The sequence below is a fragment of the Peromyscus californicus genome, unplaced genomic scaffold (genome assembly GCF_007827085.1).
Source record: "Peromyscus californicus insignis strain IS unplaced genomic scaffold, ASM782708v3 Scaffold_17__1_contigs__length_78620276, whole genome shotgun sequence".
Taxonomy (NCBI): Eukaryota; Metazoa; Chordata; class Mammalia; order Rodentia; family Cricetidae; genus Peromyscus; species Peromyscus californicus.
In genome coordinates this window covers 15,083,414-15,100,644 of record NW_026294469.1, presented here as the reverse complement: position 1 = coordinate 15,100,644, position 17,231 = coordinate 15,083,414, and the positions used below count along the sequence as shown (strand labels likewise).

The window sequence follows — 17,231 nt, the reverse complement described above, 5'->3', positions numbered from 1 at the left end:
GAATTTCTCACAAGTAGATTTCATCTTTTTTTTTAAAAAAATGAACCTTAAGTTAATTCTCCTTTATACACAAAGAAACTCAAAATGGATCACTGGTTTCAAAGGAAAATGTAATACCATAAAATTTTTGGAAAGAAATAGGAGAAAATCTTTGTGGCCCATAGCAGACAAAAAAATTCCCCAATAAGAAGCTGATAAAGTAAACTATATTCTAGTTAATTTTTGTTTCACTGTAAAAAGAATGAAAACATAAGCTGTAATTTATCAACATAGAGGTTGCCCTATGACCTTCCCATTGCATTCCTGGATATGTACTCTAGAAAAATGAAAACTGATAGCCACAGGAAACTACTAAAATATTTGCAATTGCTTTATTCATAATGGCCCAAGTCCGTGTCAAGATAAATATTCGTAGTGGATAAATAGGAAAACCAATTGTAGTACATCCCCAGAATGGAACCATCCCCTGTGGCAACATCAAGATGCTCTAGCACCTAGGAGACTTCAATGAGTCTCAAGGTTGTCTGTCATATTGAGTGAAAAAAAAACCAAAACAATCTCTATAGGCTCTACACTGTGACATTCCACATGACAGTCTCAAAAACTGAAAAGCACAGTGATGTAAATGTGTCTTTGCCTGCCAGGGTCTGGGGCTTCAGCGCAGCATGGGAGAAGGGACTGCTCCAATCCAGACTGCTGGGATTCAGATACATAAACTTTATACTATAGTGACTCCAAAGTTTAAAGAAATCACAGCTAGAAAATTAACAGCATCCATTAAATATGCACATGTTAGCACAATGGCACATCTAGGTGTACCTGGGCAGAAGCAGCCCTGAACCTGATGAGTGGTAATGGACAGGCAGAGCTGGCCTCAGCTCATGAGAAGTTCCATATTCCAAACTGCAGTCAGAGGAAGCTGCAGAAGGGGACACATGGCAAACACGCAGATCCACCTCCTTCCAAGTTGTTCACTGTGGCTCCAGGATGAGGCCATGTGGGCAGCATTTGAATGTCACGAGAGATTTAGCCAAAATTCTCTAGGTAATACTGTCCACAAATCTAGTATTTAAAAAACACTTATCCAAACAATTCAAACAGACAACACTTTTTGAAAACATCTATGGTTGGAACTCAACTGGTTTTTAAAGTACTTAGCAAAAAAAAAAATGTACTTTAATTTTCATAATGCTTAAATTGTTCTGGGCAGGACAGGAATTTCAGAACAAAGCTTGCCAACACCTTTTATAGCCTTCAGGAGACATGTTCCTACAAGTGTTGTCCCTTTGTCCCTTTGAGGAAGGAACTGAACGTGTTTCCTTTGCCCTTCTCTTCTCTAATTTGAACAATTTCTTCACCATAGAGGATTCTGAGCTTACCATCTGCTAGTTTACTTTCTCCTTCCTTACATCACTGTCAATAAAGATGGCTACAGGACAGTGGGACAGCAGGTCCCAGCCACCTCTTGTGAGCTGGTGGTCCTTTCCTCCACAAGGATGATACAGATGAACACAAGGCAGGGTTTAAGTCAGCCTCTTGCCACATTCATAGTTTCTTTGATGATATTTTTTAATTACCACTTAGTTTTGTAGGGAAAGGAACATCCAACAAGACCAAAATGTAATAACCTGAGTTGTTTTTTTCTTTTTTGTTTGTTTGTTTGTTTGTTTGTTTGTTTTAACTTCCTTTTAGACCAGTGGTTCTCAACCTTCCTAATACTGCAATCCTTTAATACAGTTCTTTACGTTGTGGTGACCCCCCTGCAACCATACAATTTTTTTTTGTTGTTACCTCATAAATGTAATTTTGCTACTGTTATGAATCATAATGTAAATATTTTTGAATACAGAGGTTTGTTGATGGGGTCAGGTTTCATAGGTTGAGGACCACTGTTCCAGTCTGTGACCCTGTATTACTACAATAACTACACTTGCTTTTGTAACAGAAGGTACTATCCAAAGAAAAACAATGCAGATATATCCTTTATTGTGGACCTAAATATTAGGCTGAGTTTGGTCATTTCATTTACCTGCAGATGAGACACAGCAGTAATGATTCCACTTGTTTTTGACAGAACTCTAGCCGTGGTGATGAAGCTATACTACAAGGATTTGGGTACAGCATCAGGGTCTTGGGAAAGTTTGGCTAGGGTTAGTTTGTTAACAGTTTGCATATTCAGAGAAAATGGGTTCTATATATGTACTTACTCTCATACAGCAATTTAAAAACTCTGATGGCATCTCCTTTCATTCTCGTGAGTGCTCTGAGGCCACACACTGGGGCAAGAGATAGTTGTGCCCAGAATAGATGAAATGATTTACTAAAGGATGGGTTGAAGTTCTCCCAGGCAGAGCTGGAGAACTGCTAGGGGCTGCCCTCATGTCCTAGCAGGAGCTCATCTTCCATGGACACCCATCTACAAATCAAACACTATGAACGGAGCAGCTGTGTCCTATCTTCAGAGCATGCTGGTTCCCTGAGGCAGTTACGTAGCTCATGAGCAGACTCACCTATGTCCAGTACCTATGAAGTAGCTAAGGATGGGCCTCAGGTAATATAAACTCCTTAGTGTGATACTTTGGCACAATGGTTAAAGGAAATTTCTGCTTCTAGGATGATGCTGGGTCTGACAGTCAATGTGAGATGAGTTCATGTTATTAAAGACAACTGTATTGTACTGCCTTCTAAGTGAACTACGCTCTAAAAATCAGAAAAGCAAAGGAGGAAAAAAAAGTAACGAAGTAATGTCTTCCTACTTCCATTTGTGATCATTCCGTGTGTTTTACTGGAAAAAAGTATTATAGATGCTCTCTAGAGATGACCCTAAAATAACTTCCTACAGTTTAATACTCTTCTGAAAGCCACTTCCTTAATGGAGTTAATTACTCAGGTTTGTATGACAAATCCAGATTCATACTGTGAGTTGCTAGGCAATGGCACAGGATGTCATTTAATACATCCTAATTGTGTTTTGGTACACAGAGCTTTCCAATGGCCCTATGAAGCTGCGATGCCTTGACATAATGTGTGTATCCAGGAAGCAGACAGTCTGGCTGAAGGCCTGTGGGCATTAACTGCAAATCTTATTAGCAAAGGTCTGTTAAGTTGACAACTGCTTTTTCTTCTCAGTCTCATTTTAACTCTTGAACAACTAGAGTCCAGAAGAAGCTTTGGGTCCTTCCTAGCACATGAGTGTAGATCGTCTATACCCCTCAGGTGACTGGGATCAATGGTCATGCAGAGGGGATGACAGAGCATCCTGCATTTCACATTCTACAAGAGGTCTTATTCTATGATTTCACAGCTATGCCTGGGAACAGCTGAGAGATATGCACAGTTCTAGGATATGGAGGTAGCTTCAATAAGGGGTTCTTGGATGGAATTCTTTCACTCCCTAGGGGAGGGTGACAGTGTGTGGAGACACTTCTGGCTGTGGTCAGCGTGGAGGACAGTAGGTACCACTAGCATCTAGTGTATTAGTTACTTGTCCTATTGTTGCCATAGTAACAACATTTTCAAAACAGGTGGCTTAAAACAATGTAAATTTATACTCTCATAATGTCCAAAACCAAGGTTGTGGGAAGCCTATAATTTCTCTTCCTTCTTTGAAGGCTGGAGAGAAAAGCATTTCCTTGCCTCTTGACTTCTGATGCTCACCACACTCCTTGGCATCCCTTGGTTTGTAAGCATGTCACTCTAAATTCTGCCTCTGTCCTCACATGGACTTTCATGATGTGAATCTTCCTGTGTGTTCTCTGATTCAAGTGGCACTTCCACCTGTCTGTGTCTAAATAGCCCTCCTCTTTTCAGAATACCAGTAAGAAGACTGGTGCTCATCCTAATGGATCTGCCTTTGCAAGTGAGGTCACCTCCTGGATGGGCATGAACTTGGCAGGGATACTGTATGTTCAACCAAGTACTTGTTTCAGTAGATAGTTTTTCTTGTGATTGTCTCTTCTTCCCAAAGTGCAAAGGTATGCCTGTCCTGCTGGGTTACAATCCTGGCATGTTCTGTATGCTCACTGCCCTCTCCTCTGCCCAGGACTTTAGATGAGTCTAGCACTGTGGCTCAAGCCTTCCTCTCTGTGGACTTTCCTGCCGAAGGCTTGAGTTAGGCTTCACCAGTTTCATCTATGTTGAAGTTTTCCAAAAAAGGCTGTGTATGAAGAAACCTCAGATGTGAAGGCTTCTTACCAATAGAAGGATGGGTCACCCAGTATCACAAAGCAGTGACACCAGACTCTTTATCCCCACCCTGATGTCCCCAGGTTATATCACCCGTTGGTACAAATCTGTAGGCTTTCCAGTAGCTCTCCCCCATCTTCCATCATTACCATAAGAGGTTTCACCTGCTATAATCTGGTACCATCCCAGGATGAGGCAGGAGAGCATAACCATGTGGAGTGACAGGAATTGTGGCATAGCAAGTGAAATATGTCCCATGGGGCTATCTACCTTTCTCCACCTTTAACAGATCAGCAAGCATGAAAGCCTCAGTTGGCGTGCTCTGTTCTCCAGATGGTTCAACAAAAACATATCTCTGTTTTGTTTTTGGTTTCCACACATGCTCTCATGTAACCCAAGCTGGCCTCAAACTCCCTACACAGCTGAGGATGACCTTGTACTTCTGATCCTTCTGCCTCCACTTACCAAGCACTAGACTACAGGCCTGTGCCCTCACACCCACTGTACGCAGTGCTAGGGATCAAACTGGGATTAGTGCATGGTAAGTGAGCCACATCCCTAGCCCCAAATCACATCCTTTCATAAGATCAAAACAATGTCCTTTATGTGGACTTCAGCACCTAATGGAAGATTACAATTCGTAAGTGTTCCCAGACATGTGTGACATGACATGAAAGAAGACCTAAGCATCCTCATATGGAGAACAGAATGATCTTTTTCCATTCTGAGGTAAGCAATGTTTGGTTAGAGTTGAGGTCCATAAGTGAGCCAAGATCTCTGAACTTCACAGGAAAAGTGACTCGTCTCCCCATCCCAGAAGAGACATCTAAGAATCATTAACATCTTTCAGAGTCCAGTTGAGTAAAGAAGATTACAAATCACCCAAAGTAATATTCAATGCACTAATGTGATGCACATTTCACAACACTAACAATTCTTCCTAGAACTGTCTTACCTCAATCCCTTCTTTGTTTAAGGCATACTCATCAAAGTTCAAAATGGCGATCTTGATCGTCCTTGGAGGGGGCAGCACCGTCAGGCCGATGTTGATAGCGTTGCTTCTCTTGGAATCCAGAACAATGATCTCCTGCCTTTTGCCATCTGCAGCTGTTTTCTTGGTGATAAAACAAGGAAAATTAAAAGATTAATGTATCATCCTGGGTCCTTCCTGGATTTCATTACTAAAAGCAGACTCACCCTTTATTTAAAAGGGAAAGCAAATGGCCCAGATTCAGCTCGGGGAAGAACTGGCTGCCACTCAGCACAGGAAAGAGAGTGGAGAAGAGGGAGTCAGATCAAGGCTCCGGCACTTAGTTGACTCCAAGCGTGGGTCAGTAATGGAACTTCACAAGCCAGACACATTACAAAATAAAATTGATTTGCTTTCAATAGGGAAAATTTTTGTGCAAGAACAAAACCTGTTTTTTTCCACCCTTTTAGAGTGCCTTTCTTGTGTGCTGAGAGGTGTTTGGATGGGTATTGTTGGCTCAATGTGTGCAGTATGCCCATAGCAGTGACTACAGAGGCTGAGGAGGCAGGCTAGTGAGGACATTCAGTGTGGCTGGTGTGTCAGCCCTTGGGTCCCTGGATCTTCCCAGGGCCTTCCTCACTATCCAAATGCCCTGTACCCTTCAGAGCAGAGTGTCTCTATCTTTCCCGTACATGTAACCATCATACAGCTGCCCACTGGAGGGTGGAGTGGGGCCTCCCAACTAAGAGAAAAGAAAGGGATCTGCTGATAGAGAGAGGTATGGGTGGCAGGCAGGAACAGACACCAAAGAGGACATCAGAGAACCAGAGGTGTCCTGGCATCCTCACAGAACCCTGTGATGTGACTTTTCCTGATGACATGGGTGCCTCTCAGAGGCCCTGGGCCTACCTCATCATGATGGCTAGCATATGGCTGGGACTCAGTTTGTATGCCTTTCAAATTCAATGTTTGTATCCCTTCCCCATCCACTTATTGGCCCCCTGATTTCCAAAAAGATGGAATCTAGTATCAGAGATCGGAGCCTTGGAAGATAATTAGGTTTAGGTGAAGTGGTAAGAGTGGAATCTTCACAATGGGATAGGTGTTCTTACAGAAACACAGGGAGAAAGCCCTTGGCAGAATTAACCTGGCTAGCATCTTGATCCTCAACTCCACAGCCTCAAGAACTGTAAGAAATAAATTTCTGTTGTTTAATCCAGTGAGTATATAGTATTTTTTTAAAAATTAGATTTATCTTATATATATGAACGGTATGTCTACATGTATGTATGTGTACTGTGTGCAAGACTGGTGCCTGTGGAGTTAAGAAGAGAGTGTCAGATCCCCTGGAACTGGAGTTACAGATGGTCATGTGTCACCATGTAGGTGCTGGGAATTGAACTCGAGTTGTCTAGAAGAACAACAAATGGAATCATCTCTCCAGCCTGGTATATGGTGTTTTATCATAGCTGTCCTGACATATAAACACAGGTTATAACCCAAGCTGTCTCCACATTTCCCTTCGGCTGTCAGGAAGTGATATGTAGGCAGCAAGGGGGGGGGGCAGGGGAGGAGACTGGCTCAGCAAGCCTCTACAACTGCTCAGGTTTCCTGTGGTGCAAAGGCGTCTGGGAAGATGGCTGATTTGAATCATGGGACACTCTTAGGGTGGCAAAGATGATGAAGGTAGAATATGGTTCTCTTGAAGAAAATGCACCCAGTGATGGTGGGTTCTCACTAAGCAAGGATTCCAACTGCAGGACCCTTGTCTGCAGGGTGTGGTCGGAGAGCCTCCCCCAGGCTGGCCCGTGAGGTCTTTCAAGATGTGTGTGTGTGTGTGTGTGTGTGCGTGTGCGTGTGCGTGTGTGTGTGTGTGTGTGTGTGTGTGTGTGTGTATTTCAGGATATAGATATAGCCTCAGAGACTCTTAAAGGTATAGTTGGAGAGTCAGGCACCTGTTACTTGTTGAAAAAGCCAGGTCTGCAAGAACTGACTCTCCAACTGTACCTTTAAGAGTCTCTGGGATCCTGCCGGGCCCAAGGGAGAAAGCAAGGAAATAAGAAGCCATTCTCTTGCGGCTGAGAACTGTCAGGGATGAGGCTAGATGAGGCTATATCTTTAAAGACCTCATGGGCCAGCCTTGGGGAGGATCTCTGACCACACCCTGCAGACAAGTGCCCTCTGAACTGCTCCCTTGGAGCTGCAGGAGTCCAGGAGCAGAGGAGCCACCCAGCCGGGTTACCAGTAGAGCTGTGGGCTAAAAGGAGAAGCAGACTATGTCTCTGAAGATCCTCCCAGGCCCTCCCAACTCAGTTGCTACAATTTTACTTTAGGTCTTAAATGTGTGTTTGGGAATAAGTACGCGTAGGTTTCTTCATGAAGGAAACAACTGAGAACAACCTAGCCCTGGGAAGGGGCAGTGGGAACATATTTCATCTTACCAGTTCTGTTCTATTAGAGAACCCTGACTCATACACCCTGTCTCCAAAAAAATAATTCTATCAAAATTCTAGTAAGATTTGTTTTGAGATTTTAAGAAAATCCATTCTAAAGTTAATATAAGACCATATTCATTTTAAAGTCAATAATATTCTTTAATTTTTTTTACATTTATTTATTTATCTGTATGAATGTTTTGCCTGCATATATGCATTCTACCATGTGTTTGCTTGGTATCCTTGGAAATCAGAAGAGGGCACTGGATTCCCTGGCACTGGAGTTACGGATGGTTGTGAGCCACCATGTGGATGCTGGGGACTGAGGCCAGGTCCTCTGAAAGGACAACAAGTGTTCTTAACTGCTGAGCCATCTCTCCAGCCACCAATATTCTTTTGTTAAGCACTAATAATCTCCTTCTGCATGGTTATGGAGCTTTTTGTACTACTGAGCCAGTCAGCCGGCGTACTGAGACAGCAGGATGAAAGAACTGTTGCGGCACCACATGGGCCTAGCCCCGGTCATTTTCACTAAGACTGACATCCCTGAACCAAAACCTAACCTGAAAGAGTGATAGCTAGCATGTAACCAAGCAAGAAACAAAGTCAAACATGACAAGTGACTATGGACCCACTAATGTCTTCCTTCTGAGAAAACGGACAAGGAGAAAGACAGGGCCACACCTAAGCAGACCTTCTCTTTCTGACTGCGATATGGCACGTGTCTACCTCGGCTGACAGTTGTCTCGGGACATCAGTGGACTGTGAGATCCAAACCTGAGCACAGGCCGGAGAGGCTCGACACCAATCTAGTTCAACAGTCTGTTCTGTTGGTTCCGGTTTGGTTTCACGGATAAGATTTTGCGAGGTAGTCTCCTAACTCACTCTGTAGCCCAAGCTGGTCTCCAAGCCATGATCCTTTCCTCTCAGTCAGTCTCCTGACATCTGGGATAACAGACATTTGAGCACTAATGTCCTCTTTTCCAACTGGCTGCTTGTCTCTATAGATTTATTTATCGTCCCTCTTTGCTAGCTCATTTCCTGGGCAGCTTCTAGGTGCCTAGTTCTCGAGAACTTTTCATGTAGGAGTGCAAAAAGAGCATCCCCCATTGGAGGACCAGCAGGCCTCCAGCGCTGCTCTGGGCCACAGCGAGGATGGTTTTAGTCTTGGTTCACCACTGAAGATGAAAGACAGCCAACCTCTGACCTCTTTTCTTCAGCAAGTTTCAAGAATGGTGAGGACAGGAGGAATGCTGGAGTCACCAGGCTCCAGGCATAGAGTGCTTAACTACAGGGTGGCTGGCCATGAACACAGGCCTATCTCTAGGGTGCATCTGCTTCTGCATAGCAGGCCTGGTGAGGGCAATGGCTGCAGGGCTGTGCTAGAACACGCTATTTTCCCAAGTATGTCCTCAGAAAAGTTCAAGGGAGAAGGGGATTGCTTACTTAAAGGGGGAGCGACCTTGAAAAGTCTCTGGGCTGTTTTGGTTCCAGGAAGCCTATTAAGCAGAGAGTTCCTCCCTTGAGAGTCTCCACAGCTCCACTTACCACCCCCACCCCAAGCCGGTCTCTGGAGACAGGCCTCAGGCCTAGATGCCCCCTTGGGGCTTTTGGTTCATTTGTTTTGCATTTGACCAAGAACACTGCAGGGAAAGGGTGAGGGATCAGACAGCCAAGATGGAAGAGAGGGAATCAGAGGTCCCCCTGTATGTCTAGGGGAACAGAGACCTGGTAGAGAGAAGGGGCAGGAAGGAACCCAGGAGGGCAGTTCAGCATGTTTCTCTCAAGTTGTCCAGAGGGGTGAGGGTCCAGTGTACAGGAAGACAGCTGAATATCTTTACGATGAGGTTTCAACAGACAGTATGCAAGCTCAAAAGTTATAGGACTTCTGGAATGCAAAAGGAGGCAGCCATCTGAGCAGAGACTGGTTCCTGCTGAGGCTCAGGGCATGGGCTATGGCTCACTGCAGCCCCAGGGAGGCTGGCTCCCTGGGTTAGGGGTCCACCCTTTAGAATCAGAGGGCTGCATGTCTGACAGCTTCCCAGAGAGTAAAAAGTGACATAAGATGATGCAAATATTGTCTGGAGTAGCTAAGCCTCGCTTAGGCTTAGCTGAAAAGGGTGCTTAGTGCAGAGACAGATGGCTAATGCTTCCTAGGCTACAGATGTAGAAGCTAGCTTTGAGAGCACGTCAAACCATTATCCCTAAAAAAAAAAAAGTTTTCGAGGCTGCAGATAAGGACTCAAAGTTGACTCTGAACAATTATGGAGGGTATGAGGCCACATGTAAGTGTGATTGCACCCCGACCTCAGTCAATGTCCCAGGGAGAGGAAAAGGCCCTAACGTCCTCTCTGAGTCATTCAGTTTTGGAAAACAGAGAGAATGAAGATGTAGGTAGCAGTGAGAAGAGTCAGAAAGACATATTTGAACAGTACAAAGTTTTCATTAAGCTTAAAGTTTGCTAGAATGCTGACACAGCAGATCACCTCTTTGATTTTCTTTTTCTCCCCTTGCTGGGGATAGAACCCAGGACCCTGCACACATGAGGCAAGCACTGTACTACTGAGCTATGTCTTGAGCTTGCCCTCTTGAATTTTTAAAGAGTCATTTTTTTTAGGAACAGAGGATCCAAATGTTTACAAAGTGAGCATTGAACACACTGAGCTTGTCAGCCCAGAAGGTGCTGTGATTGGAAATAGAAACCCGTCCAAGGCGATGACGGATTTGGAGAACTCCCTGAGTCTTGAAGAACGCCGCTGCGGCTGAGAGCGCTTCCATGAAAGGCAACCGGCCTCTGCACAAGGCGCTTGAGCAGTGCCGGAGACCCTGGGGCCTGGGTCTGGTTCGGTGCGGCCGTTCTGGAAATGGTAAATCATGCCTCCCGACTCCCTGCTCACCCGCCAAGAACGATACCAGGAGATATTTTCAAAACTCTCCCCGGAGAAAGTGACAGTTACAAGGTTACAAGTTGCAATGATACAGATGTCACAAGGAGGAGAATGCTAGAATTTTCCTAGGCCTTCTGCAAGAGTCATAAAGAAATACGTAGCAAATCTTTCCAGCAAAAACATAAAAACAAACAAACAAAACCTAAGTCTACATTCAGGCAAAAAAAAAAAAAAAAAAAAAAAAAAAAAAAAAAAAAAACAAACTCTTTAGTTAAGAATAAAATTTTCAGTTGGCGTGGTGGTGCATGCCTTTAACCCCAGTACTCAGGAGGCTGAGGCAGGGCAGTTGTTTTGAGTTTGAGGCCAGTTAGGGATTATAAGACTTTGCCTTTAAACAAAATGGTGGCAGGGGATGAAAGGAAAGAATTCTTAACATTACAGAACAGGCTTGCCTTATTATCAAGGGGAAAGTGTTATTTTTCTGTACTTTGGAGCCTCTGATAGCTAAGGCCAATGGTTAAACAACTGGACAGCCTGTGTTTTCTTGGCACTGAAAGCAGAGGGCTTACACTCAGCTACTAACTGTGGAGGCACCACAGGAATACAAAGTTGTATTGCTAATCTCTAGGTAGAATTTGGGATTTGTGATGTTGACATTACGAACAAAACTTCCTTGCATTCTGAATGTGAGGCATGGAGACTTTTCTCTCTTCTCTGGGGAAGAAGTCAGAGCTGGGCATTGCTGTGGAAGGTGGTGGTCAGGAGGCCATGTTCACTTGGCACTTAAAAGCAGGGACTTACAACTTTGGATCTACTCCATACTCTCTGAGGTCTTTAAAAATCACCCAGGCTAGGCCTGCCAGGTGTGAAGATCTGTAATCCCCACATAAGCAGGAATATCAACTACAAAGTTGAAGCCAGCCTGGTCTATACAGTAAATTCCAGGCCTGCCAGGGCTACATAGTGTGGGGGTGGGGGGAGGGGAGGGCACGCTAACAAAACAAGCAAAATCACCCAGGCTAAGGCCAATTAAATCTCCATCTCCATATTTATTAAAAAGCCTCTGACAGTAGTTTCTGACGTACTAGGAAACTTCAGGGTAAACAGAATGTAGCAGTTTCAATAAGAATGACAGGCATTTGAATACTTGGCCCACAGTGGTACTGTTTGGATACGTTCAGGAGGTGAGGCCTTGCTGGAGGAGGCTCATAGTTGGGGGCTAGCCATTCCCAGTTGGCTCTCTGTTTTTTGTTTGCAGTTTGAGATGTGAACCCTCAGCTTCCTGTTCCTGCTCCTGTATCTTTGCTCTACCACAATGGACTCTGATCCTCTGGAACTGTAAACCCAAATAAACTCTCTCTTCTATAACTTGTTTTGATCACGGTGTCCTGTCACAGTGATGGAAGAGTACTTACTCTACAGAGCTAAGCAAATCTCTCCAGATCCATCTGGAGACCCTTCCCCAAATAAATCCAAGGAACCATCGTGTCCTCAAAGGCAAACCCAGGGTCTCTCCTTGCCTCTCCCCTGCTTTCTCCACACTTGTGATGGTCTGGTAGTTAACTGGGGTATGAAGAAGGTGTCCTTTGAGAGTATCTGGGGTCTTCCAGGCCCTGATTGGGCATAAGAATTGGGAAGGCCATTTCACAGGGCTCCTCATGTCAAGTCCAGATGCTTTGGGGACTCTCTGCCCTGACATAGTTCTCTGGAATCACTTGAACATACATCACCACGTCTCAAAGCAGCAGCATAAATACAACGCAGTAAGGCTCAACCCAGGGTTTGTGTCACCACACAATACAACGGGCAGCAGACTGTGAAAAGCTACATCTACACATCTGCTGCCAAGTCAGAAAAGTCGGTTCTGTTCCACAAACTATTTTTGAAAAGAAACCAGGAAGGAAAGGCATCTTTTGTTCTTCTCGTGTTCATTAAGTGGTTCCCCCCCAGCACCGGCTCTCACGCGTGAATCTGGGGTGGGGGTGACTGGATAATCACAGCCATGCCCTATTGCTTTGGTCTGGTGTTAGTTTTCCAATAGAAACTAAAACCAGCTCCCTTTGTTTCGTGCTGTCTTGTGAAGTCGATTTCATTTTTGTTGTAGACTATTGTGTTTAATGAAAAACTTCTCGTGAGCCAGAGTTCGGAAGTGGCTGTTTACAGCTGTGTTATATGAAAATCACAGTCAGTGATCAAAACCAGACTTGGAATTTGGTTATATCAGAATTAGTAACATATACAAAAAGGATCCACCTCTCCAACGCGATGCTTTAGCATTAATTTGCATTCTCATCTCTTGTAACATTTTGCAAATTAGCTCCTGCTCAGATTTCTTTTTTTCCTTTTTTTCTTTTAAAGATAACCAAGCAAACCAACCCAAAACAACAAACAAACAAACACCCAAAGGTATATGCTCCTGAGTCTCATTGAAGAACATTCTGGAAGCAATTTAATAACTATTTCAGTTTAGTTGTCCTTCAGTGTCCCTAAGGGATTAGTTATAGGACCACCAGAGAGTACAATAATTCTCAAATGCCTCACATAAAATGAATTCTTACATATTTTGTATATAACCCTTGTAACCCTCTAGAGTGCTCTAAATCATCTCCGGATTATTAATATCACCTAGCATAATGCAAATGCCATGTACTAGCTGTTGTATTATTTTTAGGAATAAAGACAAGGAAACATTCTGTAAATGTTCAGCAAAGTTACACATTTTTAAAAAATGGATTCCATCTGCAGTTGATGTAGTTTTAAGATGCTGAACCCACCAATGCAGATGACTATTTTCCTAGGTCCCTCTTTACCAAACCTAGGCACATGTTTAGCTATTAGCAAGGCCTTGCAGTATTTTGAGAGGTGATCCCTACTACAGGTAAGAATCGAACTCAGGGTTAGTGAAAAGACACAAGCCAATATCTCTTCCCCAACCAGGCCAGCCACAGTGAAACCGAGAAGAAGGAGGGAGATGGGTGAAGCAACACTCATTTGAAGTCTTCTCATGGAAAATCTTACCATAAGGGAAATGAAACATGCCTGCACCACCAACCTGCTGGCCCTTTTCATTCAGTTCTGAGGCCAGGCAGCCTCCCCGCAACAACCTCCAGAGTCTGGGCAACAGCATAAAGCCAGCAGCACAGCTGGTACATGGAGGAGGAGGGGCCAATGGGGTCAGTGGGTCCAGCGTAGTGCGTGAGGTGGGCCATGAGAAATACTTGGCAACTGCCAGCTGCTAGCTAATTCTCAGCTGGTCTTCTCCACAGCGCCAGGTTGACTGTACAAAGTGGAAGAGGACACATGGGCACCCAGGTGCTATGTGACAGCAGCCTGAAAAACTCAGGACATGGGTACACTGAGAGTAGGTGTTCAATATGTTCTAGAAAGGACAAGGTCTGGACCCACTTATAACAAAAGAACAGGATGATGAGACAGGATAGTCTACATCAAAGCATAGTAATTTCAATTTTAAAGAAGCTTTAATTCTGACTGAAGGAGGTTTCTGAGGCAAGAAATAATTGAGAGTCACATGCTCTCCAAGCCTGGGCAGAAAGAGACACTGGGGTAAACACCAGTTGGCAAAGGGTGGCAAGAAGTTTAAGAATCTCCACATGGACTTAAAAGAAGACTGACCAACGACTGTCCCCGCACTGGCCCCTCAGCATCTCTCAACAGCCATGGCATCTCCTCCTTAGAAACACACACATGACCTGAGGTTGTAACATTGCTTTGTCTTCAGAATTGGTACCTGACTCTTAAGTCTGGGAGCCCAACTCAGGCAACATTATACTCATCTCAAATGATGATGAGTGAATGAATTGACCTGGGAATAGAATTGACTCATAGTGATAATCCCTTGGATATCTTTTCCACTGGAAGTGTACAACCTGTAGTCCAGAATCGCTATGAATCAGACTCAATGTAAAATCAAAAATTTACTTAAAACATTCAAAATGTTTTTGCAATTGTTCCGGTGACTCAGTTGCATGGTTCTCAGGCATGAGCTTTTTAGATGACATCATGCTACACCTGTCTACATCAGACTTTACAAAGCACTTTCTCATACCCCAAATTCCTAAGAGAAGACAGCTTCTAGCCTGTTTTAAAAGTTCACTATGCCCTGGCTCACATATTTTGTGGGTTGAGATACAAAATGGAGGCATTATTAAAGCACTTACCCATGGAAAATACAATCTGTTATGCAATTTTTATATCAGAATTTGATGACCATGGAATTTTGTCCAATTATTTTATAATGTTTCCCATCTATAATTGTATATAACACCTGTGTTAACAATGCTTCAATAGTGATGCCTACAGGTTCTCATGCACTCATGAAAAATAAGAAACCTAGATGCATATGTATTTTTTCTAGGGATACAAATATGTCAAATATGAATATCTAGATAGTTTCAGTATGTCAGCTTAGAGAATTATCCAAAGAGACTGAACTATTGCCTCTAGAAAAGCACTGGGTGAATACAGATAAGTTCAAAGTGCCTCTATGGTCCCTAACTTGAGTTAATATTATATGAGTACACTCAGTGCACCTGGTAAATGAGCATGTTCAGTTCCTCTGGAGAGCACTGACATTGTCCTGGGCTATAGGGCCACCCATAATTAGCCTTTTTTTTTTTTTTGCTTTTTTAATGGGTTATCTGGTGTGCTACTGTGCATTTTGATGTAGCATGGATCCAAGGAATATTATCCGAAAAGTTAGACTTTTTATCCCAATGGACTGCTTATCGAATAGCTAAAGTAACACAAAATAAGATATTTCATCAAGAACCAACCTCTCCAGCTCTTTTCCTCTGCTAATCAAGAACACGCCAGGGCCAGCCTACCTTGGTGACAGACAGCTCCTTAGACTTGGACTCAAACAGGTGCTCTAGTCTGGAAGTGTCCACCTTGATGGGTTCCAGTTTCGACCACAGGAATTCCCTGCATCGGCGATTGTTCTTACTTGGCCACTCAAAGGGCCGGACTTCATTCCAGAATAGCCGGATAGTCTTCTTTTTCTTGGTGAATGCTGGCTGACCCCTGGGTACCTGGGACCACCCTAAGCCCTGAGGAGTGCTGAACACAGGAGAAGCCAATAAATTACCGGGGACTGGGGGGGGAGGCACAGTGTCCAACAGGGGTGGAGGGGGTGGGGGGTGGCAAACCCAGAAAGGTGGGAGGGGGTGGAGGAGGTGGCCCTGGGGCTTCCCGGTGGCCAAGATCCACATCCAGAACATCAATATCATCCTCCTCCCCTAAGTCAGTAAAATCCATGTCTTGGATTCTGAGCTCCCTTGGATTGGCCATGAGTTGGTCCCAGATGTAATCAGACTCAGTCTTCAGCTGTGCAGGTGTTGTGTCTGGGACCTTGTCATGAGACTCTGCATCAGGAGAGATGGAACCTCTCCCCAGGTCCCCACTATTGAATTTCTCAGCAAATGCCTTTACACTGCCCCGGTTGTCCAAACAGCCAATGTCCACTCTCTTGATGCTCTCCTCTGGGGCTTGAGAGCTGGCCTGCAGAGTGGATATCCTGGTGGCAAGACTGGCCACTGCCTCCACCTCCTGCGCAGGCTTCCCAGGTTCGCCATCACCCTTCTCCTCGTCATCTGTGGACTTTCTGTTATGGGCATACAGCATGTCCAGCATGAACCTTTTGCTGGTGAGGATGTCACCACACTGTCCATTTACACCCACATCCTGGAGGCTGGTGGACCACAAACCTGAAAAGACATGGGAAGGAAGAGATAAGAAAGAGGCCCAGGGCCTCCATTCCACAAGAACATCAGTCATACATGAAAACAGGTAGAGATGCAGGAGCAACGTCAAAGAAAACACTACAATAAGGGAAGCAAAGCAGAAGATGTTCACAGCTGATGACTCACTCCAGGTCTCCAAACTCTTCCAAATGAATGCTCTCCTGGTTCCCACCTCACTATAGAACTTCTTCCCTTTCCTCCTCTCAGGGCAGGTGTCAGAATCTATCCCACCATATACAGTTAAGGGACATCTGTCCTAACTAGACTAGGGAAGACAGGAAGTACTCCCCCTGGTCCCAGGCAAGTGTAGAAGGACATCTCTCCCCTGACTCTATACCATGACAAAGCCATCAGTTCAAGTTCACGGTCTCATCTCCAGGGGACTTTATGCTACTTTCTCTAGAATGACTCCCCACAGCGCCTCTTTGTTTTCACTTGCCTGCACAGCTCATCCTCAGAGTTGTCTTGCTTCTACAATTGACAGGTTTAACAGATGAGGTCCGAAGAGGTCTGCCATTCAACCTCCAGCCTCCTACCCACATGAGAACTCAGTCACAGCCCTTCTCTTGCGACTGTCCACAACTGTCCCTTAGAAGGACGAGCTACTCTAGTGCATATTAGGAAACCCCCCGGGGTAATTCTCTGCCCTGCTTCTTTCATGGTCCGGTGCTTTCCTGTCCCTCCCACTAGGTCCCTTTTGCCCCTCCCATCCCGTAGGGCTCTCCTTTGGCACTGACATTACCTGTGTGCTTTTTCCCCATCTCAAAGCCGCTCTTGACTCCTCTTACATCTCCACCTCGCTCCCAACTTTTGATCCTTCCCTTTGAGATAATATTGCTTCTAAAAGCTGTTTCACTCACTGCTGCTCCAGTTTCTCCCTTTCATCTCTCTAAGACACACAGGAATGCAGCTTCTGCTTGCCCAGTCCTTTGCAACTGTTCCTTTCCAGACAGCCCATGGATTTCCCAGTGTTCTAGCCTTCCATTCAGGACCC

General features: G+C 44.6%; 1 protein-coding gene across 1 annotated transcript in view; it reads right to left on the bottom strand.

The window, feature by feature from the left end:
• The window catches only part of Fhod3 (formin homology 2 domain containing 3), a 428,882-nt gene that overhangs the window by 31,710 nt on the left and 379,941 nt on the right, over positions 1–17,231 (bottom strand). Inside the window, 3 exon segments of the mRNA XM_052741682.1 lie at positions 5,141–5,299; positions 15,323–15,634; positions 15,636–16,201. Of these exon segments, the coding sequence (XP_052597642.1) occupies positions 5,141–5,299; positions 15,323–15,634; positions 15,636–16,201 (1,037 nt within the window).